The sequence below is a fragment of the Beta vulgaris genome, chromosome 4 (assembly GCF_026745355.1).
Source record: "Beta vulgaris subsp. vulgaris cultivar EL10 chromosome 4, EL10.2, whole genome shotgun sequence".
Lineage (NCBI taxonomy): Eukaryota > Viridiplantae > Streptophyta > Magnoliopsida > Caryophyllales > Amaranthaceae > Beta > Beta vulgaris.
The window spans coordinates 161,253-187,365 of NC_079205.1; the positions used below are offsets into that span (position 1 = coordinate 161,253).

General features: G+C 37.3%; 2 protein-coding genes across 4 annotated transcripts; one reads left to right on the plus strand and one right to left on the minus strand.

The window, feature by feature from the left end:
• Window positions 1–840: 840 nt before the first annotated feature.
• Window positions 841–24,548, plus strand: LOC104892018 (proteasome activator subunit 4). 3 transcript variants are annotated; one of them, XM_010677828.4, is made up of 36 exons: window positions 841–1,351; window positions 1,751–1,853; window positions 1,947–2,059; window positions 2,489–2,611; window positions 2,753–2,854; window positions 2,968–3,133; window positions 6,580–6,696; window positions 6,802–6,869; window positions 6,957–7,058; window positions 7,143–7,359; window positions 7,496–7,729; window positions 7,808–7,935; window positions 8,247–8,364; window positions 8,450–8,665; window positions 8,752–8,907; window positions 9,041–9,117; window positions 9,231–9,439; window positions 9,876–10,092; window positions 10,225–10,304; window positions 11,043–11,160; window positions 11,250–11,420; window positions 12,596–12,764; window positions 12,843–12,886; window positions 13,011–13,053; window positions 13,154–13,299; window positions 13,462–13,556; window positions 15,646–16,538; window positions 17,642–17,920; window positions 18,137–18,232; window positions 18,751–18,929; window positions 19,026–19,107; window positions 19,576–19,700; window positions 22,696–22,782; window positions 22,880–23,033; window positions 23,148–23,219; window positions 23,802–24,548. In XM_010677828.4, exons 1-35 carry the CDS (start codon window positions 1,191–1,193, stop codon window positions 23,187–23,189), a joined length of 5,430 nt encoding a protein of 1,809 aa, XP_010676130.2. In that variant the 5' UTR covers window positions 841–1,190; the 3' UTR covers window positions 23,190–23,219; window positions 23,802–24,548. The 3 variants fall into 3 exon arrangements, with proteins under 3 accessions (XP_010676130.2, XP_010676131.2, XP_010676129.2); XM_010677829.4 differs by having other exon boundaries at window positions 23,148–23,199; XM_010677827.4 differs by lacking the exon at window positions 23,802–24,548 and having other exon boundaries at window positions 23,148–23,310.
• On the minus strand, window positions 23,374–24,530 carry LOC104892019 (transcription factor MYB80). Its single transcript, XM_010677830.3, has 3 exons — window positions 24,398–24,530; window positions 24,162–24,291; window positions 23,374–24,061 (listed from the first exon to the last, which is right to left on the minus strand). The coding sequence occupies exons 1-3, from the start codon at window positions 24,528–24,530 to the stop codon at window positions 23,374–23,376; spliced, it is 951 nt and encodes a 316-aa protein (XP_010676132.2).
• Window positions 24,549–26,113: the final 1,565 nt, after the last annotated feature.

A 26,113-nucleotide genomic window follows, 5' to 3' on the forward strand; every position in this document is an offset into this window, starting at 1 on the left:
CAATTAATTGCACCTTGAAACTTTTTTTTTTCCTGTGTTTATTCACCCAAAGTTGAGTTGTTCATACACTTACGACCTGTTTGGTTCAATGTCATAAATGGTGGTAATGATAATGTATTATAGTGTAAATTTGTAAAAGAAATTCTACATTGTTAACCATGGTAATGCTACTTGATTCCAAAACATCTTTCCTGAAATCTCATTACTATCCCTTACCACTTGAGAAGATGGCATTGTGTGATAAAAATTTATATAGAGAAACTAATAATTTATGATGAAGTTTCATCATCATGGTCATTGACATGAGAACTTGTACAAATTTTATACTAAGTTACGTTACCATTAGTCCATTACCACCATATATAACTATTTATGAAACGAGCCGTTAATGTTCTTTCAACCAATACTTTCCATTCTCTCTCCAAAACGTAATTGTTCCCCATAACAATAATTATTCACCATCTTATATGCTACTTCTATTAACTTTTGTGTAAAATAAGAAAGATAGAGTATATTATGAGACAGATGAAATGATGTAAGTATGGATTAGATATTTATAAGAGGTCGAGGGCGGTAGAGAACATATATACTATGAGTGGATCCCAAAAGGAAAAGAGGATTGAAAAAGGCATAAGAAAGTGGGGGATAAAAAGTAAAAGTAAAAGTAAAGTATGAATCAAATCTTAATGTGGCGAAGGTATCCCCAAATGATCCCATGAGGCTTATTCAGGTTCCTTTGAATATCGCAATTCCTTTGACTCAGCACTGGGCATATCCTAGTCGACGCTGATGCATTACTTTATCAGAAATTATAAATAATAATGAAATGTAAAACACTGCGAGGCAGAGGACAGAGGACTGCTTCCTGCTTCCCAAGTAAAACAGTTATCTTGAGAAGAAAGAAAAGAATACCGAGTAGTACTACTACTACACAGTTAATTACTAGTAGCAGCCTAGTAGTAGTAGGTGGTGGGTTGTCTTGACTCTAGTCTTGTGTAGCAGTATAAATATAAATACAGAATAGACAGGATATGATATGATATGATATGATATCCCCAGATTAGCAATTTAGCATAGCAGAAGAGTAATTGTTAATTGACTTGGCAAATGCTAGACTTGGAAAAGGTTGAAGAACTGGAATTGGAATTGGAATCGGAATCGGAATCGAAATCGGAATCTGGAAATTGAAGATGCATCTCTATAATGCATGGCTTCCACCTCCAATTATGGAAGAGAGCAAGAAAGAGAAGGAATCATTCGCTAGGGTCGTCTCTTTGCTAAAGGATTCCTATCATTCCCAAGATCCTGATTCCGTCTACTCCACTCTCAAATGGATTTCTGTGCTTGACCTGTCAGTTTTCTTTTTCCATTTTTACCTTGCTTACTCATACTCTTGTTTCTTACCTTGCTACTTGCTACCATGTTTCATGTTTCATGTTTCTTACTTGATATACTTCTCTGCATCAATCTTCTGCTTCTCGAATTATTTGATTCCAAATAGAACTATAGCAATTGCCAGGTTTATACCATTTTGATTTGGCTTTGGCATATGATATGTTCCTTGGGAGGATCATTTTTATGCTCTAAACCCCCATTCATATCACTTCACTACTCTCTTAGTCCAGTACTGACTTCCTTAAGTTATAGTTATAGTTATGGGATACTATATATAGTGCACTCATTCTTTCATCTGATATCATATAATTCTCTGCATCAAACTAATTAAGTTCCATCCTTTGTGTTGCTGCAGTTTCATTAAGGCCAAAAGTGACTTGTCTCTTGAGGATGTTGCCCCTCTTGTTCAATTAGGACTCCAGATTTTTTATGCAGCTCGCGGCAAACTCTATGCACAGGTATTCTTGTCTTTCTGCATCACCAAATCTCTCTCTCTCTCAGACTGCATTACTTTTGTCCCCCCTCATATTTCTTCCTTTCGCCTCAATTAGGTTAGATGGGGCAATTTACTTGTAAAAGTCATTAACAAGTACAGGAAGAAGTTATCGCTGACGATTCAATGGCGCCCTCTTTATGACACCTTAGTCTGCACGCATTTCACCAGGTATTTACTCCTACTTGCCAGGTTATATTTGGGGCATATTGAACGTGTACGCAGGTTTCTATTGTTGAGCTGTGCAACTCCTTATTACTATTTGATATGCTTTCATGTTGCTATAAGTAGGTTTTATATGTTTATATTATCTGCGATGAATGATTCTATCTATATGTGGTTGCCTTTGCGGCTGCTTTATATCCCCGTGAATAAAGCAACTACGTCTAAGCTAAATCATTATAGTTCATATTCATCTTCTATGTTCGTTCCATTTGATTAATTTATATGTGGTTCTTTATCTCACACTTTTCACGTTTATTTGTACTGATGCTTCGTCAGTGGATGCTACAGTCTCTAACTCTCCATAGAAGACTTGTTATCATTATATTTTACCTTTTGAAAGAAACATGATCTGATCTCAAAATATCTTTTGTCCAGAAGTACGGGCCCAGAAGGGTGGAGAGTTAAGCAGAGACACTTTCAGACTGTCACTGCCCTTGTTCGTGCTTGTAGGAGATTCTTCCTGCAGAATTCTGCTTTGGAGATATGGTCTGAGTTTAGGTACTGGCTTTTATCCTGGTTTTGTTGTTTATATGATTTATGTTTTTCAAATTCTGTTGGAAATAATCTTTAAGGAGCTGTATATCTTTACATCTTTTCTATTTATATAATTCTAACTTTCTCAATCTGTTACCATTTTAGCCCTCTTTTGGAAAATCCTTGGCATAATTCATCTTTTGAAGGTTCTGGTTTTATCAAGCTTTTTCTTCCTACGAATTTGGACAATCAGGATTTCTTCTCTCAGTAAGTATTTGGATGCTTCGGAGCCTTTCATTATGTGTCGATGCAGTTAAAAGAGTGCTTATCTAACTCCTTTGGAAGAATGGAATAAGAATTCCCTCTTTGTTGCGTGACAGGGATTGGATTGGAAAATGCATTGATGCCTGGAGTTCTATTCCAAATTGCCAATTTTGGAACAGCCAATGGGCTGCTGTTCTTGCTCGTGTTATAAAGAAATATGACGTCATTACCTGGGAGCCTTTGTTGCCCGTTCTTTTCGCTAAATATTTGAATATGTTTGAGGTGAGGCTTTTCAATTCCTAAATGATATCATATTTTCTGCTTCTGCCTACTTTTTTCTCGGATAAAGAGATATTGCATTCGTGAAAAAAGAGCGGGATTTTTGCGAGAGAGAACTGGGCGTCCTCTAATTAGGAAGAGAGGGTGCCAAACTGCCAATTATGCTTACAGGAAAATCTTTCCGCAGAAAGTAATGAAAGATAATCCCATTTCATAAACCAAGGAACTTTTTCTCATGTAAGTAAAAGGAAGAGGCTGGAGTTGTCTTTCATAGAAATCTGATGTCCCCTAAAACTTTCTTGTGCCTTCAGGTTTTCAGCGAGTGAATCTTTGCACTTTTTAATCTTACATGAAATAGGAATTATTAGTGGAAGCATCATTTCCATTTGATTACTCCTCTAGGTTGATCTTGTGCTGCTTGCTGAAGGGATCCTTGTTAAAGACTTCCCTGTGAACTCATGACCCTTCATTTCTGACCACCCTTTTGACTTGTTCAAGGAAGTTAACCAATCAACAGGATTGATCACCACCACTGTTGCCGCTGCCTTTTCCCCTATCAAACCCAGAGCTTCCGTTTACTACAATTTACTAACTTGACCTTTGACACAACTCTTCACAAGGATATGTTTTAGGACTTATATATTACTCCCATCAATTGGATCTTCTGCTCATCCAAGTAGAAATAGATAGCTACACAGAATCAAGCCACTACTACTCGGCCACTCATCACTTACTTAAGGAGGGGCGAAAAGGGGTAATTCAGCTGCCTAAAATACTCTTAGATCATTCGGTTATGTGTGAGCAAGGTTATGGCTAGGTATTTTCTGTAAGGAATAATTCTGTTATGTTGCTTGTGTGAGAAGTAGCTAAGGATCCATAAATAGCCGAGGATTGTAAATAGAAGGTAGTGTATATTTTAATAATTAGTCTTTTCTCTCGGAGAGTCCTTACCTCTCGAATGCAAGGGTTGGAATTGTTATTCTTACACTAAGTATAAGAACACTACTACTATCTTCTCTGCTTGGATACTATTTAGCTGTGGATTTCTTGCTCACTTACTTGATTTATAGCAAACTTGGTATCTCAGTTATGGTGCCAAGCAATCAACAACAGATGGATCACTTGGAAGGGGAGGTGACTGGTTTGAAAATCACTATTGATGGAATGGTGAACTCCCAACAGATCTTGTTGGCACAGCTCACAGTATCTCACAAGAGCTGAGGTTGGAGGGTCGTTTAATACGATCGCGTGAAGATCAGGAGATTTCGATTATTCAGCAAGGAGCAGCACAAATCTCAGGCTGAAATGTTCGCCACGTTGCAAAAACAAACAACAAACACCCTTTCCCTTTCCCTTTTCGCCACGTTACTAAAGGGTAAAGGGAATGATTAAAATGGCTTACCAAACAACATATAAAGGCATTAGAGTTGTTGTTTCCCTTTCCCTTTTTTTGAACCTCCGAAACAAATCGGCCCCAAGTTGCTGGAAATTTACCCTAATTATAAGTCCTTTTACTCTTCAAAAACACAGAACGTCGTGATATACGTGTTAACTTTCTAAGAGTGTGGAACCAAAAAACTGACAATCTTTGTTTTTTCTTCCTTTCCAAGGGCCAGCTTACAAAGCGCGGCCCTTTGAAATTTAAACAAACCAAAAGTGACAATAACACTAAAAACTTTGCATTACTACCAAAGAATCAGCAATCTCCCATTAACTGTAGCAATAAGGAGCAAATCTTTGCTAAATCTTGACACTAACATGAGGTATTATGTTATTTAAACAGTGAAGGATAAGACACCATGGTTTATGTTGTCTGCAGATGATATTGTATTTGGTGAAAGAGACCATCTAATTTGGAGAGATGGAGTAAAGATTGGGATTATTGAGAACTTAGGCTTAGAGCACAACTGTGTACATTGAGTGCAATTTTAGTAATGAAAAAGAGCTAAATGTGGATGTAGTGACATTATTTCGTAAGGAGTTTCCTATAAGTGATTGTTTAGGTGCCTTTGTTCAATTTTTATAAAGGATAGGAGATATTGACTAAAATGACAGACTCATGGTTGATGAAAGGGAAGGGAGCAAGTCGGATATTGTGCTATTGTAGCGTACCTCGAAGGCCAAGAGTGAAACTCTGCATAGGTGGGAGTGTGGGCATTTAGGAAGATGATGCGTATTTCGAGATAGATGTGTGAAAGCACCTCAAGAGATAGAATTTAGAGTGAAAAGTCTCGGAAGAGGATTGGATTTGCGGATAGGATCATAAAAAACCAGCTACGTTGGTTTGGACATGAAAGACATTTGTCAAGATGATGCACCGGTAAAGGTAGTAAATGTTGGAAATTGGGGTCAATGAGGTTTTTTTTAGATGTTGAGGGAGGCCAAAAATGACTTGGATATATAGAGCGTTAGAAATATTTTGAAGAAATTAGGTTTATGGGAGCACAAAAGGTAGAAAGGAATGAAGGTTTATGATCAGTATAGATGATTGGATATAATCTTAACTCATGCAGATCCCATCCAATTAGGTTTTGGAATAGTGGTATGTTTTTTTTTCCAAACCACTTTGGGATTGTTTTAGATTGTATAGAACCCTTTAATAGCAAGCCTTGCCTTAAACCTTTCAATTCAACCCTTCAATTTTGTTATTTTTCAAATCCAATTATATTGAATGAATTTACTACCTTTTGGCAGGCCTAATAATTCTAATGTATGGTTCGACATTATTGAATCCAAATTACTATTTTCATCTTTACGATTGATATATGAGTTCATGGCCTCTAATTAGTTTTAGGTTTATGTGAAGACAAAGACAAAGTTCATCTAGATCATCAATATCATTCATTTCTCTTAAAAGGAGTCAGAAACTCAGGCAGAAAGCTAACTGCAATTCTACATCTTTGACTCTTGTTAGGTTGCTCTACCATACTATTCTATTAGAGGTAGGCAAAGACATAGAAGAGATAGATGCATGTGTGCAAGCATCTGCTTATGTAGGTGATTAATGCCTTATTTTTTCGCTATTAGCTTATGTAGGTTTGTAGGTGGATAAAACTTTGATACTCTTAAAACCATCGTGAAGAGAGTGCTTAATATAAGTTGAAAATTGTTGTACTGAAGTTGGCCTAGTTGTTGCCCTGTGTGGAAGTAGCTCTTTCTATTATGCAAGTATCCCTTTATCACATGGTGTAACGAGAAAACCTGCTTAATGATTCATGCAATCATGCTTGTATTAATTCTTATTCATTAACCTAGGACACTTAATAAAATGATGTGGATGTTATGTATTGTATGCTTGGAGTGGTCCTTGTGGCCTCTCCTCTTTTCTTATAGCCTTCCTTTTTTGTGCTTTGGGGAAACTACTTTCTCCACACATATGACTTTACTACTAGTTTCTTCATTTCATCATGCTTGAAAAGAATGACATGGTACTTCTGTGGTAATTCCAGGTTCCTGTGGCAAATGGTTCTAGTTCGTACCCGTACTCTGTTAATGTTCCAAGAAATACAAGGTTCTTGTTTTCCAACAAGACATCCACTCCATCTAAGGCGATTGCGAAATCTATCGTAAGATCAAGTATACTCATTCTAAGTCTGCTCGTATTAAATAGTGAATCTAATATCTTTATATTGATCATACCTGACTGTGTTTTGCTTTTGTATTTATTGAAGGTGTATTTACTCAGACCCGGGAGTTCAGCTCAAGAGCATTTTGACAAGTTGATCAATATCTTGGAACAGTGTGTACCCTCATGCTTCACTTTAGCTTGTTGCATCTGAATAGAAATTACTTACTATTGTGTTGTTCACTTGTCTTGCTCTTCTAGATATTACCATCCTTCTAATGGTGGTCGCTGGACATACTCTTTGGAGCGTTTTTTGCTGTATCTAGTAATTATGTTTCAGAAGCGTTTACAACATGAACAAAAGTAAGAAATCCATATTTAAATAATCTCATTTATTTCAGTAAGGGATCTGTCATAAGCTCTCATTGCTTTAAATCAATTATGCAGGGACTCTAATGGTTGTGGACAAACAGAGCTATATTTGGGAAAATCGGAGAGGATTTCTTTTGTCATTACTGTGCTGAAGATGATTGATCGTGGTCAATACAGCAAAAATGAACATTTGTCTGAAACAGTTGCTGCAGCAACTTCAATATTGGCTTATGTAGAGCCCTCTCTGGTCCTTCCCTTCGTAGCTTCTCGATTTCATATGGCTTTGGAGACGGTAAGTCGATTTACTAAGCATCTTACACCACAGCAAGAAATATAATACTTTCCTATGCAAAAGGAATACATTGCTTAGTGAAAAGAGGGGGAGATAAGATAGTGATATAAGTTCATTTGTTTATCTTCTTTTTTAGATGACAGCCACCCACCAGTTGAAGACGGCAGTCACATCAGTAGCATATGCTGGCCGGTCTTTGTTCTTTACATCTCTTTCATCTGCAGTAGAAAGATCTGATGATTCTGATGGGCCCAACTCATGTATCGATCTTTTGGTCATCTCATTATCAAATGCTCTGTTGGGCATGGATGCCAACGATCCTCCAAAGAGTTTAGCAACCATGCAATTAATTGGTTCCATATTTTCCAATGTAAGGACTGATTATTCAAATTCACTTGTATATTTTGATTAAATCTGGTTATCTTACATCTATGTCAAATCTTGGCAGATGGCTGTCATTGAAGATAGTACTGATAATTTGTCGCCAATTTCTGCTATCCGCTTCTCGGAGTGGCTTGATGAATTTCTATGTCGCCTTTTCTCGTTACTTTTGCACTTGGAGCCAAATACTGTCACGTAAGAGAGCATTTTTGTAACTTATTCCATTATTTGTAAAATTTGTTTTGGAATTTCGCATTTTGTGTTTCACCATGATTTATGAGAGTTAGCTTCCTTTATGGAAGCTAGAACCCTGAAATATTTTCAAGATGACAAGGTTATATAAGTTAGTGGGAAATGGGATTAACTTCATTCACAGTGAAATCGCTTGGAGCTCTTGGAATGCTGTGAACTTTGTTGTCTCTTTCATTATATCTTTAGGATGTATGTATGTTTTTCCATCATAATTTATATCAAGTGGGATTGATTTATTGTTTTGTGGTACAAAGGAATGAGGGACTTACTACCATTGCTACCTCTGGCACTTTTCTTGTTGAAGATGGTCCTTATTACTTCTGCATGTTGGAAATCTTGCTTGGAAGACTATCGAGATCACTTTTCACTCAGGTCTTAGCTGTTTTTATTTTTTTTCCGTGTTTTACTTACTCCTAAATGTAAAAGGAAACTTACCCCACTTGTTCCATGTTTACAGGCTTTAAGAAAGATTTCCAAGTTTGTGCAAACTAATATACTTCCTGGCGCTGTCGCAGAAGTTGGCCTTCTTTGCTGTGCATGTGTGCATTCGAACCCAGAAGAGGCTGTTGTTCATCTTGTTGAACCGATGCTATCAATGGTTATATCATCTATGAAAGGGATGCCTAGAACAGGATTCCTAGAAGGAAGTTTCGATTTCTCTACCGTGTGCAAGGTTTTCTTCATTGTATTTTCTCAGTTTTCTGCAATTATAATATATATTTGGATCTATTTTTGCTAAATGTGAGTTTAATCTTTCAGGCAAAGCCTTCTATTTCTCCAGCTCTGGAAACTGCGATTGACTATCAGTTGAAAGTTCTGTCCGTTTGCATTAGTTATGGGGGCCCTCATCTTTTATGCTACAGGGAACAATTTAAAGAAGCTATCAACCTAGCATTTGAATCACCATCTTGGAAGGTTTTGTATTGACGGTCACCTTCCCTTGGGTGTATTAGTTTCTACACTTAGTTGATAATTAATTTTGCAGGCCAAAGTATTCTTTTTGAGTTCCTTATTAAACTTGGGGAGTTTTCTTTTGTGCGGGAGACAGGTCAATGGTGCTGGTGACCATGTACTCCGATCTCTTCTTGGAAGCTTGGTGCTTTATTATCCGATTGACCAGTACAGGTGTTTCCTTTCTAGCCAAGGACATTTACGTGCACATGCACAACCATAAAATATTAGCTCATTCCTGTCCTCTATTATTAAGGTATATTATCTGACACAGTTTTGGTCATTAGGTGTGTGTTGCAACATCCTGATGCCCCTCTCATGGAGAAATGGATCAACACCAAAAGTTGCTTAAGTGAGAAACCACTCATCTGCCCGAAATGGCATGTCCCAGAACAGGATGAAATTTCATATGCAAATGAGCTTTTATCACTTCATTTTCAATCAGCATTAGATGCACTACTGAGAATATGCCAAGATAGAATTCATAATGATGCCGGTATTGTACTTCTCTCTTCCTTAATAAATTTGCTTGATTTCTATGGGAACATTCCTCAAGGGTTGTCTTCATTGTAAAGAAGCAACCACAGGTCCACAGCCACTGCTTTGCCAACTGGGCAAAGCTTGTGGCTGTGGTTGCTTTGTTAGAATGGTTGTACTCAAAAGTCTACTATTGTTATAGATCTGTATAATCATTGCAGAATGCAGATATGTCAGAATTAGGGTCAGTGTTGTCCTTTCACTTTAATGTTGAACTAGCAGTTCGTGTTTGCCTTTATCAGATATCCTGTTCCATTTATGATCAATATATTATATTATGTGAATTTATGAAGCTTTTCTAATATTTCTTAGTAAATATGTGTAGTTTGTGATGCCTCCTTCCTTTTTTCTCCCCTTCCAAGAGAGATGTCTGACCAGTCTGTGGTACTGTGTAGGAAATGAGAAAGATCACCTCAAGGTGACTCTTCTGCGGATTGACTCTTCCTTGCAAGGCATATTGTCTTGCCTGCCGGATTTTAATCCAACTGTTACAACTGGTAATACTGAAAATATAGTGCAAGAATCATTCTTGCTCGCAGGTGCTGCAGGTGCTAGAGTTGGCAGCACCGAGATGCGAGTGAGGGCAGCTGAGGTCATACATGCAGCCTGCCGGTAGTGTCTAAACTAATCGTCCATTTTGAGTGTTCACTTTATGGGCTTATCTTTTCCCTCCTCAACTGGAAATAAATGACATTTCAACTTTATTGAGTTATTTTGCTAAACCTCAGTGATGTTGTTGGTCAGATACTTGCTGGAGGAAAAACCAGATGATAGTATATTACTCATTCTCATCATCCGTATTATGGATGCTCTAATAAATTATGGTAAGATTGCGAGAAATACACTGTTGTTTTAGTCTATGTTCTTTTCAACTGAATATTGCTGACTAAATTTCAATGAACTTAACTGCATTTCCTGACTGAACTAAGTTTTCATGAAGCTTTCATTCATAAGTTTTAGTTTCTTTTTCTTTTTATTGTTAATTTTTGGTGTTATTTGTATCTTTGATACATCATCATTATCATAATTATATGCTGTCATTGCTATTAACTTTTTTAAAACAGAACATCTTTTGAAGTACCTCGTCACTAATACGACCTATAGTCCTATACTAATGGCAGTAGTGAAAATATAAGTGCTTCCTTACAAGCAATATTATATACTAAATATTTTAGTGCAAACGAGCAACAATTTGGATGCTTATACTAATATTTTAGTACATTAGTATTAGATTATATTATTGTTATAGTTATGATGATCAAGAATTCAGCAATAAACATTAATATATATCGTATATTATTTTAAGTTAAGAACTTAGAATTGTAATGATAGGGAGACCAAGGGGTGTCAACCCTATGCAAAAAGTATGGCTAGGACCAAAATATTCCAAGCCTCTCAGGCACATCTTTATCTTTTGGAAATTTTAGTTAAACAAAACTGATTTTGCTGAACTGAAGTAAACCTTGCTGAAGTTAGTTGAGACTATGTTTTGAGTTGAAAAGCACCTGGCCTCAGATTCATTTGCCTTTTTTGATAACTTTGGTTTTACTTTGTTGATGTAGGTAGTCTTGAATATGATGAATGGTCAAATCACAGGCAGGCTTGGAAATTGGAGTCTGCTGCCATTGTAGAACCTCCAATGAACTTTCTGACATCTTCTCATTCTAATGGAAAAAGAAGGTCAACCATCTTTTTTATTTTCTTGTTCTTTCTAGTGCAATGTAATCTTGAGCTTTTTCTCTTGAACCTTCTGTTGATATTTTATCCAGGCCACTCTGGGCACTTGCTGACAAGGCATATATGCACAACACATGGAGAGCTTCTCAGTCCTCTTTTCATTTGTATCGTACCAGTGGCAATGTCTCTCCATCAAGTCATGCAATTCTTCTGATGGATGATCTTCTGAACTTAGCTTTGCATAGATATGAAACTGTTCGCTCGTGAGTTCTCATGGACTTTATTTATCATTTGAAGTAAATGATATTTCTTTAGCTAAAAGTTGGATTAGTACAATTCTTGAAACTTGACTATTGGCACTTTCCAATATCCAAAAGATTTACGTAAGTTGAGAAGCCGTTGGAGAGCTACCTGCAAACTGAGGGTGTTGAAATCTTGGTTGTTTGAAAATGCTGAGATCCGTTGGTTGTTTTCGGCCACATATTATATTGATGTAGGATGAGTGAACTTGTGAAGTCAAGTTTTCCTTCTGTTTCTGTTGAACGTATTTAAATTCATCATTTAAATCATGCTCCGTAATCAGCTGTTTGGTGGCGATTGATGGATACAGGGTCACCATTAAAGTGGCATCTTAAGGTGCTAGTTCTTTAGATACACATCTCATTGGTCTGTGTCTTTTGAAGACCTGTATAATATGAGACTTTGTTCCTCAGTAGACTTTGTATCATTTTTGTGTTGGCACTTTCTACATCAGCTATAGCTGAATGGAGCTGGCTGTCATTAGGACTTTAAATAGAGTATTGCGTGATTAGCATAGTATCGGTAGGTATTTTTCTTTTAATATTGGACAAAATGACGGCTTCATACCATTTATTTGAAGTAGTGTTATGCTGCTTCATATATTTTAAACGAGGATAAACCGTCTCAGAAGCCACTACTGGCAAATGTAGTAAATCAGTAAATTTTTATTCGGGTGGATATCTCAGCAGATAGATGATACCAGTGTAGGCAGCGTGTCCCAAAATAACTGCCAAATCTAGGAACTTGAGAATAGTATACTTGGAAAATCTGTGGTAGTCAGTATCAAGTTGGAGATTGGATTGATGCCAAAGGATTTATTTCCAGGAAAAAGGTTGCGTCTGAGACTGTCCAATCTCTTACGGTAATTTACATTAGCAGACTAATAGGAACCTTTATCCTCGTTTATTCTTATGGCTGGATATTTATGCTTGCAGTAAGACATATTCGTCTAAAAATTCACCTTTTCTTGCATTTGAATCTTGACTTTCTTTATCATGCATTATAAACAATGTTCCCCCCCCCCCCCCTTTCAAAAAAAAGAATAAAGGAATAAAATATTTATCATCATTTTATGCCCTTGTTTCTTTTTCTTACTATGTTATTATGTCATTTGTTTCTCAATTGGATTGGAGATTAGGCTTGCTGGCAAGAGCCTCCTCAAGATGTTGAAGAGATGGCCTTCCATGGTCTCAAGGTGCATGCTTGCCCTGACTGAGAATTTAGCAAACCCCAGTTCACCTGAATATATTGTTCTTGGGTCCTGCACCATTTTGTCCAATCAAACCCTTCTCAAGCATTTGACAATGGTAAAAAAATGGTAATCTTTTTTCCGTAAAGCAAATTTTAGTAGGTTGTTATCTGAATTATTTTCTGGTAACTTTCAGGATGCCAAAGCTTTCACTTCCTTTGCCATCGGCATTTTGAAAAGGTATGTTGGTATAAGTAGGTTTACACTTGAGTTTATGTGTTGCTTTCGTATTTTCTTTATTTTTTTTCATTTGAGTAATCAGTACTCTTCTTCTGTCTTATATTTTCTGCTTTCTCTTGCTTAGTGCACATCATGAATCCCTGAAAGCTCAAAAAGCAATTACTGAGGTAGATCTCATGCCAGCTAAAATACCTCGTGTGTGCCTTCGAATGCAAGTTTTTGAAATGGTTTCCTGTAGTACTGAGTTGCTTTTCTGATTGACCGCAGCTTTTTGTGAAGTATAACATTCTTTTTACTGGGGTACCTAGAAACATCTTCAAGACATCAGATAGACAGTCAGATGGGCAAATTTTTTCAGATATGATTTCTCAGATAGTTTCTATGAGTTATGATACAAATGGCTTGCATTGGAGGTAATTGATTATGATTCTGATATTACTTCTACTTAACTGGCACACATATGCTGTGATGGACATAATGCTTAACTGGTAAATAAAGCTAAATTTGGTACAGAGCTGGCCCATTGTTCAGGATACCGATATTGGTTTGAGATTTGTTGTCACCATACTTTTCAGGTACAATCTGATGGCTAACAGAGTTTTGCTATTAGTGGTGATGGCATCTAGGAATGATCCACGTTCCTCTACAACAATTTTAAGTGAAACTGCTGGTGAGTGATCTATACTTGAAGTAAATTTTGCTGTATATGTAAGCTACAACGGGAAAATAGCATAGAATTCTTTTAATAGATTGATCAAAAAGAGCTATAGTGCACTGTGATCTAATAGGATTACTATCAGTACTGAATTAGACAGCTAGGCAGCTAGCTACTAATTGTGAAGACCTGGCCAGATGTTTCAAGTCTGGAATTTTGAAAATGAGTTTTTCACACTTTCACTATCGTTTTTACTGAGTGTTATCAATAGTATTGGAAGGTCTATCAAACTTGAAAAATTCAAGGGAAATCCTATTTAACGGTTATCAAGTTTGTAGATAACAGTGACAACAACCTTATGTTCCTATAAGAAAGAGGTTGTGAACAGCCTTAGCCTTCCTCTAAGAAAGACATTGTCTCCAATTCATCTTAATCCATTATGAAATAATTGACCTGCTATGTGCTATTTTACAATGAATAGAAGTGCGAGAAGTTTGACGAGTCATTTTTGTGATTTACCATCCAAAAGTCAAGGAACAATGAGTTCTTTGAGTCTGCTGCTAGTGGACATAAACACATAAATAACATATGTTTATAAACTAGGCCAAGGTTTCCTTTGTGGCCCTGGTTGTGCTTGAGGGTTTCTAAATCATAGATGGCAATGGCATGAGATCCAAAAGTGTCACTGGTGAAAATTATATATTGGCTAAAACTCACATTCATGATACTCTAGTATTTATGAAAAAGGTTCTGAAAACACTAGGAACCGTAGGAATCTTTTAACAGATTATGCCTGACGATACTAGAACTAGATAGCTACTGAAATCCTTTGGAGGCTGGTAGATTTTCTTGGATAGTTCTTTTACGGTTTCAAAATGGCCATAAGGATTGCAGATGCTAAATGGTCTTTACTCAAGCCAAATTTAATGAGTTTAAACTCAGAGGAGATCCCTTTTGTGTTTATGAAATTTTTCATTTGGAAAGGCTTCTTAGTGCCCTCAAGATCCAAGCATGGCCCTGGAGAAGTGAGAACCACAAAAATCTCCATTACAGGTTTATTGTTTTTAATTGGGAATTGTAGGTAGAGTGTTGTGTCTGTGATCCTTGATGGTTTCATATGAATCCCAGAGGCATTAAATTATACGAGATATACCTTTTATCGAGGTTAGTGGCTAACCTTGAAATATGGGAGGCTTCTAGGGTATAACGGTCTGGAAGTTCAGCTGTATGGTAAATGATACTGGACCTAGAATTTCCCTTCTCAAAGGGCCACTTCAGAGGCTGTAGGGTCTTCCTCATCCTTAGTAGCTAGCCGGTTGTCAAATGCTGGTAGACTAATAAAGCACATCTTAAAAGTTTACCTCATCCCTTGAGGTGCTTTATGAGGACTATGGAAAGTCTCCATAGATTTTAGAAGGAAAGTTTACATGATTGCATGGGGTCCCCTAGTAGAAAAATTATTGCTTGGTCCTGGATCAATGCAAACTTTTTACAATGAGGTGGCTACCAATTATCTTTTAAAGCAAGATAACGACCTCTTTGTGAGAGGAGGGAGCATTGATCCTGCTATCCTGGACCATCTAATAATTTCTCCTCCTAGTAGCCATTGAAACCATTGTAGAATGTAGATATTATTGCACATAGAAAAATCTTCCTGATAGACTGTAGCTGACCCTCGTGTCTTCGTGAGACCTTTTTGATGGTTTGTAGGAAAGCTCATCCTAAATTCTAAGAATAATTCAAGGATCTTACTAGTTTATCTAGTTACCATCTTACATCTTATAATGTTGCCTCTGGTTAAGCATATAGAATTATAAATTTGAATGAACACTCTCGCAGTTGCTCAGTTAGGGCATAGATTGCTCAGCACTCAAGATCCAACAGTGCCTTGGCCCTGCACATCTTGGAAGTTATGCACATGCCTGAAAACCCTTGTGTGGAGTTGTATGGATTTTTAGTATTACTCGTGTACTATGAATGTGTTTATGTGGGGTTTATTAATTAAGGGGATTTGCTGAATGGTGGTGATATCATATTGAATTAGTTTGTTTCATGCTGTGAAGCCCTCACCCATGCTAACTATGTCATGTTGTTTCCTTTTCAGGGCATTTTTTGAAGAATTTAAAAAGTCAACTTCCTCAAACTAGAATTCTTGCAATCTCCGCTCTCAATACATTATTGAAGGAATCCCCTCATAAAATGCTAGCTGTTTCTTCCTCAGAAAATGTTGAAAAGATCTCTCAGTCTTCTGTTGAAGGAGCTTTAGTTGAAATTTTTCAGGAAGAAGGTTTTTTTAATGAGACGTTCAACAGCCTTTCCCATGTCCATATAATCAGTGATGGTGAAAGCACTTCTTCTAGGGGAAATTATGGGAGCTCTTCTTTTCAGAGTGTAGCAGACAAATCAATTACATTTTTTTACTTCGACTTCACAGCTTCTTGGCCCCGAACTCCTAGTTGGATTTCTTTGTTAGGAAGTGATACTTTCTATTCAAATTTTGCCCGAATCTTTAAGCGATTGATTCAAGAATGTGGGATTTCTGTTTTAGAAGCTCTGAGAAGTGCCCTTGATGAATATGCAAGCTCTCAGGAAAGATCTAAACAATGTGTTGCTGCTGAGGCATTTGCTGGAATTTTGCATTGTGATGTCAATGGTCTCCTTGAGGCATGGGAGGATTGGATAAAGGCTAAACTGCAGGATATCATTATGGCTCCATCAGTGGAATCTGTGCCTGAGTGGGCATCTTGCATAAGATATGCTGTGACTGGGAAGGGAAAGCATGGAACGCGTGTTCCTCTTCTAAGGCAGAAAATCATGGATTGTCTGCTGACACCTTTACCATATTCTGTGACTACTACTGTTATTGCTAAACGGTATGCTTTTCTAGCTGCTGCGTTTATAGAAGTGTCACCTGCAAAAATGCCAGAAGCTGAACTACTTCTTCACAAACGACTGCTGGATGAGTTGCTGGTCAATATGAGTCATTCATCTGCACAAGTAAGTCGATCAATTAGCTGATAATCACTCTATTAAATTATTCTCCTGTGTGGCCAACTGGCCACATTTCCATATGAGCTGGAAGGTGCGCTATTTTATCAGCTTTGCCAAAAGCGGGGCTTAAGATCCTTCTGTGCTAAGATTGTTCTGTTCCTGTTGTCGACTATACTTGTCTGCTTTTCAAAGGGCATCTTTGAATGGACGGAACTTTTGCACTGTGTATTCTGCAGCTTAGAAGGAAGGGCTTCTTTACTTTCTATATTTTGACTGTCCAGTGGCTGATGCAGGATAAGAATTATTTTGGGACATTACAATTTTTATTGAGGGCAGTTGATAGATCTTACAAGGAGCAATCCCTGAAATCCTGAATGTTAAGCTGAAATTATTCTCTTCAATTAAATCCTTAGGCTGTTCATTTTTCATGGAAACCTCTATGTCTTATAACTATGAAGTATTTTTTGCCATCAATGTCCTAACAGCTGCTGTCTTCCAAATTATAGTGTCATCGCTTGTCTTCTTTATTGTGAACCGTATACTTTCTTTGCTTCTACGTCCAGATTTCATTTACTATGGCTCACTCTTTTTCGTATTTAAGTTGTGGCATGCTGTTTTCAACAATTGTTGCTATGTTTTAAGCTGGTCAACTGTGTTTCCTGCAGGCTCCACTGATAGTTGTGTTGTTTGTAATATCATTTAACTTGAGATATTTAAGATGACAAATCATTTGAATTGTGGCATATGTGTTATGTTTTAACTTTACTACATAAAGATGACCAATTCATAGAAATTATGGTGAGCAACATATAAGTTTGTTATCATTCAAGGACTCTTCTTGTTGCTCTGATTCATATTAAGCTTTAACGTGTCATCTATGCTGGTGCCTGGTGGTGAAGCAAGGTGACTTTTTGCTTGTCTCTTTTCTCTTTCTTATTTTCTTGTACTTCTATTCGATTTACCATCTATTCAAGTTTTTTCTTTTTCTTGTCACATCCTAGAAACTTTGACTAATCATAATCATGTTGGCTCGAAAGATCATATGACTCGACATGTCTAGCAGTATGCCTTGTCGATTCTTACTATAAAGCAAATTTTACGTGGAACAGGTGAGGGAAGCTGTGGGAGTTACCCTTTGTGTGTTATGCTCAAATGTTCAGCTCCATAGTATATATTCCAGTTTGGATCTTAACCAAAGGGAAAGCAGTGGTGTGGGTGATGAGATTTTCGGGGATAGTCGAAGTCGGCTTCTATCAGACGAAGCTACTGAACGTGCTATTAGAATTCAGAAAACAACTCATTCCGACCATATCGATGCGGAAGCAGATGTAATTCCAGAAAATGGGATCACAAAGGACTCTGAGGAAGATGTAAAATGGATGGAAACGGTAATGCATTTTTCCTTAGATAAATCTAATCACATTGGATTTATTTGTTGCTGTAACTCTCTCAGTCATGCGCTTTATTGGGGATTGAGAAAATTGAAAATTACAGCGTCTCGCTTGGAAAGGAGGGGTCTGCTTGTGCTAATCTTGCCATACATGACCTATTGAAGGTTCTATACTTAAATATAATCATATCTCTAATTGATTGTTTGTTTGCAGTTATTCCATTTTGTTATTGCATCGCTGAAGTCAGGTAGATCGTTATATCTGGTGGACACAATTGTCGGCATTCTTTATCCTGTGATTTTATTACAGGTGTGCAAAGTGATTTCCTTCTTGTACTCTTATCTTTATATTTATGTAGACTTTTTGGTCGATCCTCTTTTTGTCTCTTCTAGTTAGGTCTCTTGATGACTGTAGTTAAGGAGAAAAAAATTTAGTTGTAGTGTTTTAGAAGATTAAGAAAGTCTTAAAACGATATTTTACTTTGATAATAGAGCTAGTCTGATTTGTGATTGCTGACTTTCTATTTCCTTTCTTTTCTATCTTCTTTATTATATTTGTCATCTATATCATGTATGACTAAAGCTGTTAATCCTTGAACATTCTCTTTCGAAAAAGAAAACAAAAAATAAGTTTTAGTACTGTAATGTAACTGGTATCTGACTGAGGGTAGAAGGACCTTCAGATAATGTCAATATTCAGTATCTTCAATTGTTTATGCATCAAAATAATAAGAGATTAGGTGAACTGTGAACCCTAGGGCCTAGAGTCCTGTAAAGTAAGATTATCTGATACTTTATCAAATAACCATTTTTGTTTGGCTTTTAAAGGATACATCGAATAAAGATTTGTCAACATTGGCAAAGGCTGCTTTTGAGTTGTTAAAATGGAGTGTCTTTAGAGACTCACATCTACAAAAGGCTGTTGCTGTTATCCTCAAATCAGCTAATGATTCTAACTGGCGGACCAGATCTGCTACATTGACATATCTTCGTACGTTTATGTATAGGTAATGTTGCAGCAATGTCATACATGATTGTTACTATTTTGTTATCTACATTTTGTATGTATTATTTTTTCATCCTCAATCTTTTACTCCTAACAGGCACAGTTTCATCCTTTCATGTGATGAAAAAGTACTAATTTGGACAACTGTTGGGAAGTTACTCATAGACTGCCAAGTGGAGGCAAGTTTCTACCCTTCTTGTACATTGTTAAATGTGGAAGGATAATAATTTTAGTGATTCATATACTTTATTTCTGCATTAGGAACAGGAAGAGCTCCAGCAAACAAAATTTTCCTTTTTTTCCCCTTTGAAATTAGGGATTTTTTGGGGTAGTTTTTCGCATTATGATGCTCCTTGTATGCGATTTCATCCTTTTTTTATTAAATAAAAACTTAACCAAAATATTTATGACAAAAGCAGCTGCAAGGCTTCCCTTGTATGCAAATTCTTCTGGAAAGCTTCAGAACTCCTCCACGTACATTGATCTTACTTTCAAGCAATTAATCCAAGATACTTAATAGCTTTACATATAAGTATGCCTTGTTGACATATATTAATGTCTGTGCTTCCAGTCATTAAATCTTAATTTCATGTAGTATACGTTGCATTTTTTTATTATTATTGGTTCTGAAAATTGACTGGTTTTAGGTACGAGAGCATGCAGCAGCAGTTTTAGCTGGGATGATGAAGGGTGGGGACGAACATCTTGCAGGAGACTTCCGTGAAAGGGCATATAAGGAGGCAACTCTTATTCTCAAGAAGAGAAAACAAAGGTTTGATCTTTGATGATCATCTGGTTTGGCATTCCTCTGCTGTGAATATTTTGTTGTGTTTCCTCTCATTTTACCCAGATTGTGCATTTTTTAATTGTATGGCGGAGATTAAGATGGTGCTTGATGAGATGCAGCTCTTGAATGAGAACTTTATCCTTTGCTGCTTCACATCATCATTTCCTTTTACTGCCTTCAGAAGAGATGTGCCTGCTTTCCTATAAACGTCAAGAAACTCATACTTAAGTCTTTTCGGAGATTAGCAGCCGTTGTTGGTCTTAAGTGTTATAACTTCCCTTATCTTATTGTTGGCTGTATATTCTCCTCTTTCAAGGCACTTGAATAGCTGTTTTCATTTATTTATGTATGTGTGTCTGCCTACATATTTTCCTATAGTGTGTACATATATGTACGAACTTATGTATGCATGACGTGTATATATGCACACATACACATGCACATGCCCACACCACACCCACACCAACACCCAAATCAACACCAACAACCACATCCCAACGCGCACAAGATGTATGGTAAAATGAGACAGTCGGACAGGTGCTTCAAAGCGAATGGTAATTAGGATTTATATGCATATTTTTCAAAATGTATGTGCATCTATTTTTGAACTGAAATTGCAACATTTTTGAACTACAGCATAATTATATGTTAACAAAAAAGTGCATCTGTTATTTTATCCAAGTGAATTTTCTTTTATAATGAAAATTATTTTCCGTTAAAATCTAATTTAGTTATTGAATTTAATTTTTATGTACTTTTCCATGGGATTTAATTTTAATTATTGAATGTAAATTAGATAACTGGAAGTGGGAGACTGGAAAGAGATAGAAAAAAAGGGTAAGAGAAAGTATAAGGATAGAGAGAGAGAAGGTGGGGGAGGGGGAGGGGGAGAGAGAGAGAGAGGAAGGGAGGAGGGATAGGGGGGGGGGGGGGAGGGAGAGAGAGAAAGTGAGATCTCATAAGAATGTAATCAGGAACTTTGTATTTGGTTGGAAGGAATAATTTAACTCTAAAAATAATTAATGGTGGTAGACTTATTTCTTTGTGTATTATCTCAGTTTGAAAATGGCCCAGCTGCCGGCCAGGCAGGTGAGGACTAAAGGAGAGAAATCTTCCAAAGCCATGGCGTATAACCTTCAAAACCGTGACTAACAAAGAGTATCATATTGTAAGCCTTTGGAGTTATGTCCTTGTCATCTTTAGTGAAACAATAACGACAATAACAAAATCAACTCAATAAAAATCCCACTAAGACCGGGACCGGAGATGTTAACCAGATAGATACTGTTAAAGTCATATTCAGTTCTATAAAATAGTGGAATTATCAGGGATCGGAGAAGAAAGATTAAAAATTGAGAATGTTTTCGACCTTTCGGCGATTTTGCTCATGCTGAACATTTCGGAGAAAACCTGAACTAGTCATAAAGGAGAGGTTCCTGAAGTCCTTGATTTTCCCTCTTATTTCTCACTTCTGTGCTGAGGATAATAGGGGGTCATCAGTCCCCTACTTGATCCCTAAAGGGACTGACACACTCAGTTTAGAAAGTCATGAGAATAGAAAGAGAAAAGGGAGACAGCAGAAAGTAGGTCGATCAGAGTATGAAGATGAGAATGTCTTCTTTCAACTTACGTCCTGCTGGTCAAAACAGTATTCTTGTTGAAACTTAGATCCTGCAATTATAACTCAACTTTGTCAAACGTCTTGTACATGGCTGTCAACTTTTGTTGAGCGTAGTCAGCTTTAGGGGGTGTTCTCCCCCCCCCCCCCCCTCCCCCCCTGAAGGTTCCGAAATTGAATGAAGTGGATTGTTTGGTTGAGGTAGCTTGTCATACCTATTTGTTCTTCATCCCTGTTAAACCCCTTGAATGTTGTACCCTCCTCACCCCATGATTGAGATCCCCATACCTCCTCCTTCGGTTATGGATTCTAAATCCAAATTTTAAGTGAACATAACAATTAAGAAAAAAAGGGATCTCCTATCCATACCCATGAGGTCTCCTTACTTCTTCGTCATGGATGTAAATTTGGTAGTTGTTGTCGTTGACTGGTCCTCAGAATCACTGCTTCTAGTTTCTCTCTTTTAGCAACCCTTTTTGTATGTTTAAGATGTGACGTAATGTCATCAATAGTCATTGCTGATTTTCTGATCCTATGGTTCACATCTAAACTTGACCAATAGCACCTAGATTAGCCAGACTTTAAGAATCAGAAGAATGCAGTGATCATCATTTCATATTTTGGTGTCCTTTACTAATAAGATCTGTATGTGTGCAATTGTATTTATTACGTCTGCGGTTTCGTTTAAAAAATGCTGTGCATGAGGCTATGATTTAGTTGAGTCTAGGCAGAATCATATATGTGTGGCCTTTACCCTGCAACTGCTGACTGGCTGTTTCTGTTGGGCTCTCAATTAAGAATATCATGATTTTTAACACACAAGGAAAAAAAAAAGTAGATGAAATTAGACACATTGTTTGGTCTATCAATTTTCTAAAATATGCTGTCCTGATAACTGCTATCATCTCTTGTATGTGACTCTGCTGGCTTATTGTTGTAGTTGTCAACTTTCATGATTGGGTAACTAGATCCAGATCTGGTAGAAAGGGCAGGATCACTTCCATTTTCTCCATTCTAATTTGATATTGGACATGTAATTAAAGCTTTTATTTTACTGTTATCACAATCTCAATCTCCAATATTCAAGCTTCATGATTCTTCTGTGATGTGAATAGAAATTGTTACTACATGCCTACTGCCCACAGATGGTATGTTCTGTATCTGGTGAATGCAATTTGCTAGTGATTATTTTATGCTTTCTTGCTGCAAATTTTGGCATATAGTCATTGCCTTTCACACCCACCCCCAATTCTTTTATTAATTTTCAGATGCATTGAGTCTTTCGGTCTTTAGTGCACATTTGAGTTAGATTTCTTGTGTATATGCATTGTTAACCTATTATTGCTCTTTGTAAAATGACAGAAGAGCTGGCCATTCTGTTGCTCCTGTTCATGGTGCTGTGCTTGCGCTGACAGCTTGTGTCTTGTCGGTTCCATATGATATGCCAAGGTAAGTAACGTTTGACGGAACAGCTTAATTTGGCTGCTTTACTTTGGTATCGTAACTTGATTGAGCCATAATTGTGCAAGATAATTTTTTGTTTCAGTTGGTTGCCAGAGCACGTTACCTTGTTGGCTCGCTTTGTTGGTGAACCATCACCTGTGAGATCAACTGTTACTAAAGCTGTTGCAGAGTTTCGACGGACTCATGCAGACACATGGAATTTTCAGAAAGATCAATTTACTGAGGAGCAGCTAGAGGTATCTGAGTTTGGAGTCATAAAACTTTTCTATTAACTAGACCTCTCAACAGTCGTAAGATTATATTATTGGAGTTCAGAGTGCACTTATGTTAACTGTTCACTCATATTGCAGGTTCTTGCTGATACATCATCTTCATCATCGTATTTTGCTTGAAATTTAACTGGTAGGAATAGGCTATAGATGGTAATTATACTAAAGCCTTCATAAATGTAGCTTATTTACATTTGTAATGTCAGGTTCAAGGTTAATGAAATCCATTATTTCTCAACAACAAGCTATGCTATCCCCCTCCCCCTCCCCCTCTTGTATCTTTTCCGTCTTTACTACTCTGGGAACTCTACACGATGGGATTCATTAGGTCGTCTGATGGCAAATCCCATAGGATACTATCAGTACTGAATATGCTGGATCCATTTCTAATGTCCTTTCCACCTTCAGAATCTTCTCCATTTTCATCTTCGAGTTTCAAGTGCCCTAGTTGGTCTCCTGCTGTAGAACACATGCTTTGGCTCCATGGTGATCCATCTTCGTCAGGGCCAAAAGCAGATTGACCATACTGAAATGCGGTGAATGCATTACAGGCCCCATTGATATGAGTTGATGCTGCTCCTACTGTTGGTTCCCAAGGCTTGTTTGCGATTATCATATCTGGCTGTTGTATAGCTCTTGACAATCCTAGTTTGATCTTCTCTACAGTATCCTCCTTGACCTCTGGCTTAGTACTCATAACATATGGGGAATTGATATTACCCTGTGAACTCGTAGGTTGGAGCTGGAAGTCAATGCGCTTCTTGGTGAGGAGGTGGAGCATTTCATCCTTGAAACACCCGAGGGCTGCTTCGGTTAGATTGGCAACCTGTGGGGGTCCAAGTGTGGTTGCGATCTCAGCCATTAGGTGAGAGAAAGACTTGTGTGTAACAGGATCGATTCCCATGCCTGTCAACTTCTTCTTGAGCTTGGTGTTCCAATGGTTCTTGACATCATTATCAGTGCGACCAGGAAGCTGAGCAGCAATTAGTGACCATCTGTAAAATAATAAACGGAATTCCAAATTTAATTGCTCAACTTAGTAGGTAAAAAAAAAAAAAAAAGAAGAAAAAGGTGGTCGTGATTTGTGTTGCAAACCTGTTGCCTACAACTGCATGAAGCTTCATAATGGTTTCTTCTTCTGGTTGGGAGAACTGGCCGTGCTTGAGGTCAGGTCTAAGGTAGTTGGTCCATCGCAGCCTACAACTCTTTCCGCACCTTTGGAGACCTATGCAATTATTGCCAATGTTATTAAGTGGGCACAGTACAGTATATAAACGTTGAAGCGTTTGTTTTTCTTCGAAATAAGAATAAGAAAACAATAATAATCTAACCAGCATTCTTGGGAATTAGGCGCCAATTGCGGGTGCCATGTTGGGCGATGTAAGACGAGAGTTTGTTGTCTTCTTCAGGAGTCCATTGACCTCGTTTGACGTTTTCCTTTTCGCAGCATGGAATTCTACCCATAGTTCCTTTTGTCTTAAATATCTGTTGATCTTTTTTAATGATGTGTTGGAATTTCAAAGAAACAGGAAAAGTTGCTCTCTTGATAGTTTAGAAGCTTAATTAGTAAAGTAGTAAGTAGCAAGGAATCAAAAGTAAAGGTGAGATTTAAGGAAAACAAAAATAAAGAGTAGAAGAATTGGTAAAAAAGAAGAAAATGGTGGGGGAATTACTATATAGTTGTAGGAGAAGAAGGAAGGAAGATGGATGATATTAATAAGGAAAAAAGAGGGTGTTTTTATTACATGTTAGTCTTAAATTATTACTTATATGCATAATAACAGAGAGAGATGAGATAATGCACAACAAAATGAATTCTCAAGGATACACCAAAGGTGCATGAGTTGATTAAAGAATTCAACGCCATTGAGAGTGTGTGAGAGGAGAGGCTGGTAGCTCACCCACAAGACACCTGGTCAACACACACATCACACATCACACAACACCCTTTCTCTCTCTTCTCTCTTTTCTCTTCTCTCATGGATTCATTTGCACATTTGCACGAGTGGGTTGGTTACTTGGCTTTCAGATTTTCTCAGGCTCTTGTTTGCTGCCATCCACACGTGTGCGGCCACCGGCCTCAACGTCCAACTAATATAACTATATAATATTTCTTTCTTCTGGTACAAACTGCAATTCCCCCTTTCCCTATATTCTAGGCGGGTAATCTTGGGCAGGCAATCATTATTCATCATTTTCTTCTTATTATTATTATATCATTACTATTATTCATTTCATCAACTAGTTAAGAGTATTAAGACCTTTTGATGATGTCATTTAGATTATTTAATAAAGTTTTGTGGGGGCTGATGCTCAAAGTTAGGGACCTAATTGTCGGAGATTTAGAGTGTTATATAAGGTTTGATTTATGATATGTTTATTTGAGTCGCTTGATTATGGTGTCGTAACTTAAATAAAATATGATTTATAATGCGATGAAAGTCGTGAAAAGCATGGTACATTTATACATTTGCGTCGCATCATACAATTTAATGCGAGGCAGAGACAGGCTCACACCATGTGAGCAACATCCCACCTCGCGACTAAGGACGATGCAACAGGCTGGCACCTCGTGACGCAAGCCACTAGCAACAAGGAAGGCAGGAAATGGTCGCACCTCACGACCCGTTGGGATGCCGATCGAGCTCGCGACTCACAATGCTCATGTTCATGATCTCGCGTCGTTTTCTGAAGCGTTATAACATTAATATAAATATGAGAACACTCATACAGTGAATCGTTGGTGAGATTTATACTCTCTCATGTTTGCACACAAAACTCTAAAGATCAAAATCTAAAAATCTTTATCATTTCAAATGTATCACAAACTTGTTTCCATCTGATAGTGTTCATAGTTAGTGTGACTAGCATTGTTTCTTCTTTGTATCTCGAAGTTGAATTTCTTGTAACTCGTGCTTTATGAATAGGGTCGGAATATTGCTTTATGGAAAGTGCACCATGCCTAGAAGATTGTTCGTTGTTAGCATCTTGTGACTCTTATATTTTTGTAGTTTTTCATAGCACTAACCATAGTTACTAAAATACAG

Coding starts and splice junctions, on each gene's coding strand:
- LOC104892018 (XM_010677828.4), top strand. CDS start 1,191: ATGCATCTCTATAATGCATGGCTTCCACCTCCAATTATGGAAGAGAGC. Junction 8,908..9,040: donor TTGAATCACCATCTTGGAAG/GTTTTGTATTGA, acceptor TGCGGGAGACAG/GTCAATGGTGCTGGTGACCA. Junction 13,557..15,645: donor AATTTTAAGTGAAACTGCTG/GTGAGTGATCTA, acceptor TTTCCTTTTCAG/GGCATTTTTTGAAGAATTTA.
- LOC104892019 (XM_010677830.3), bottom strand. CDS start 24,530: ATGGGTAGAATTCCATGCTGCGAAAAGGAAAACGTCAAACGAGGTCAA. Junction 24,292..24,397: donor CCTAATTCCCAAGAATGCTG/GTTAGATTATTA, acceptor ATAATTGCATAG/GTCTCCAAAGGTGCGGAAAG. Junction 24,062..24,161: donor CATGCAGTTGTAGGCAACAG/GTTTGCAACACA, acceptor ATTATTTTACAG/ATGGTCACTAATTGCTGCTC.